At 38.3% G+C, this 1,406-nt stretch overlaps 1 protein-coding gene across 1 annotated transcript in view; it reads left to right on the top strand.

The window, feature by feature from the left end:
* LOC106633323 (adhesion G-protein coupled receptor G2) overlaps nucleotides 1-539 on the top strand; it is a 33,744-nt gene extending 33,205 nt beyond the window's left edge. The window contains exon 10 of the mRNA XM_042223852.1: nucleotides 371-539. Within this exon, the coding sequence (XP_042079786.1) occupies nucleotides 371-465 (95 nt within the window). The 3' untranslated portion in view covers nucleotides 466-539. The remainder of the gene's footprint in view (nucleotides 1-370) is intronic.
* Nucleotides 540-1,406: the final 867 nt, after the last annotated feature.

Here is a 1,406-nt window from a genome sequence, read left to right on the forward strand (position 1 = left end):
CTAACTTTTGAAATTTTGTACTTTCTTACTTTTCTTACGTTCTTTTGAAATAAATTGAATAAAAATAGTTTTTCATATCATTTTGTAAGGGAAAGGAGCCGAACCTCCCATAACTACTGTGTTGAGCACATTGTATTTTTTCCATTCATGTGATTGTCTTGGGTTTTTCTTCTGTTCTTGTCTGTTATGATTCTGTTCAGCCATGACTTGTTCTCCCCAGCTGTCTCCACATCTCTAATCACCTCTCCATCCTGCAGATCCTGACACATAGTTCATTTACTGCTTTCATTTTCAAATGTGAATCCTCATTGCATCTCTTGTATACAGTCTAAACATTTGCTTTCCTCTCTCTCTTCTTTGTGTCATGCAGGTTTCTTCATCTTCCTGTGGTTTATGATGTCAATGAGAAAAGCTAAAACTTCCGTTACTAAGACAAGCAATGAAAATCATAGCAACAGCACCTAGCTTACACACAACTACCAATACCAGTGCCCATATGTGTCTTGTTGGAATGTATAACATTGAAAAATTATTTTTTATTAAGTTCATGTATACAACAATGCATCAGGTAAGAGAGCAACTGAGACCAAGCAATGTATATGAAAGCATGAAGTGTGAAGATTTTAACAGCTCCACTTTAGTTTTGATGTTTTCTTGTTATTAGAATAGACAGAATGTTTGTGGCAAGGGGTTTATATTTCCACCAGAGCGTGTAACATATGATGATAATGCATTTGAACCTTTTTAAAGTTTGGAGCACTTCTGAGAGTGAAAATTGAAATAGTCATGTGGGAAAGGAAGGCCAGAATAAGACAGATGATAGATGAAGTGTTTCTACTGCACCTGCATTCAGAGCTCAGAGGTATAACAACAGAAAATTGCTCTTTTGTCACATACTCATTTGCATATCAATCGTGGATTTAAATGAAACTCATAATAATAATAATAATAATAATGGATTGGATTTATATAGCGCTTTTCAAGGCACCCAAAGCGCTTTACAATGCCACTATTCATTCACTCTCACAGAAGCACACTGGTGAAGGCAAGCTATGGTTGTAGCCACAGCTGCCCTGGGGCAGACTGACAGAAGCGAGGCTGCCATATCGCGCCATCGGCCCCTCATAGTATACATTGCTGTCTTAAATCCAAAATTACCCTTTGCAAACAAAAATGGAAGAAAAACCCAAAAAAACGTGAACCTACCATACAATGAGCTGTCAGATCCAGGCTTCTTACCAAGCTTGTTTTGGTACACTAGACCACTAGAAACATCAAGTCATCCTAACATCCTCCTCTGCTCTTCTTCTTTCTGTTCCTTCAATTCATCTTATTACCATGGGGGGCAGGGCTTTTAGTTGCTCTGCCCCTCGACTTTGGAATTCCTTACCCCCTGACCTCAGAAA

This window comes from Haplochromis burtoni, unplaced genomic scaffold (genome assembly GCF_018398535.1).
Source record: "Haplochromis burtoni strain Fernald_Lab_line unplaced genomic scaffold, NCSU_Asbu1 Contig_121, whole genome shotgun sequence".
In the NCBI taxonomy this organism is placed as follows: Eukaryota; Metazoa; Chordata; class Actinopteri; order Cichliformes; family Cichlidae; genus Haplochromis; species Haplochromis burtoni.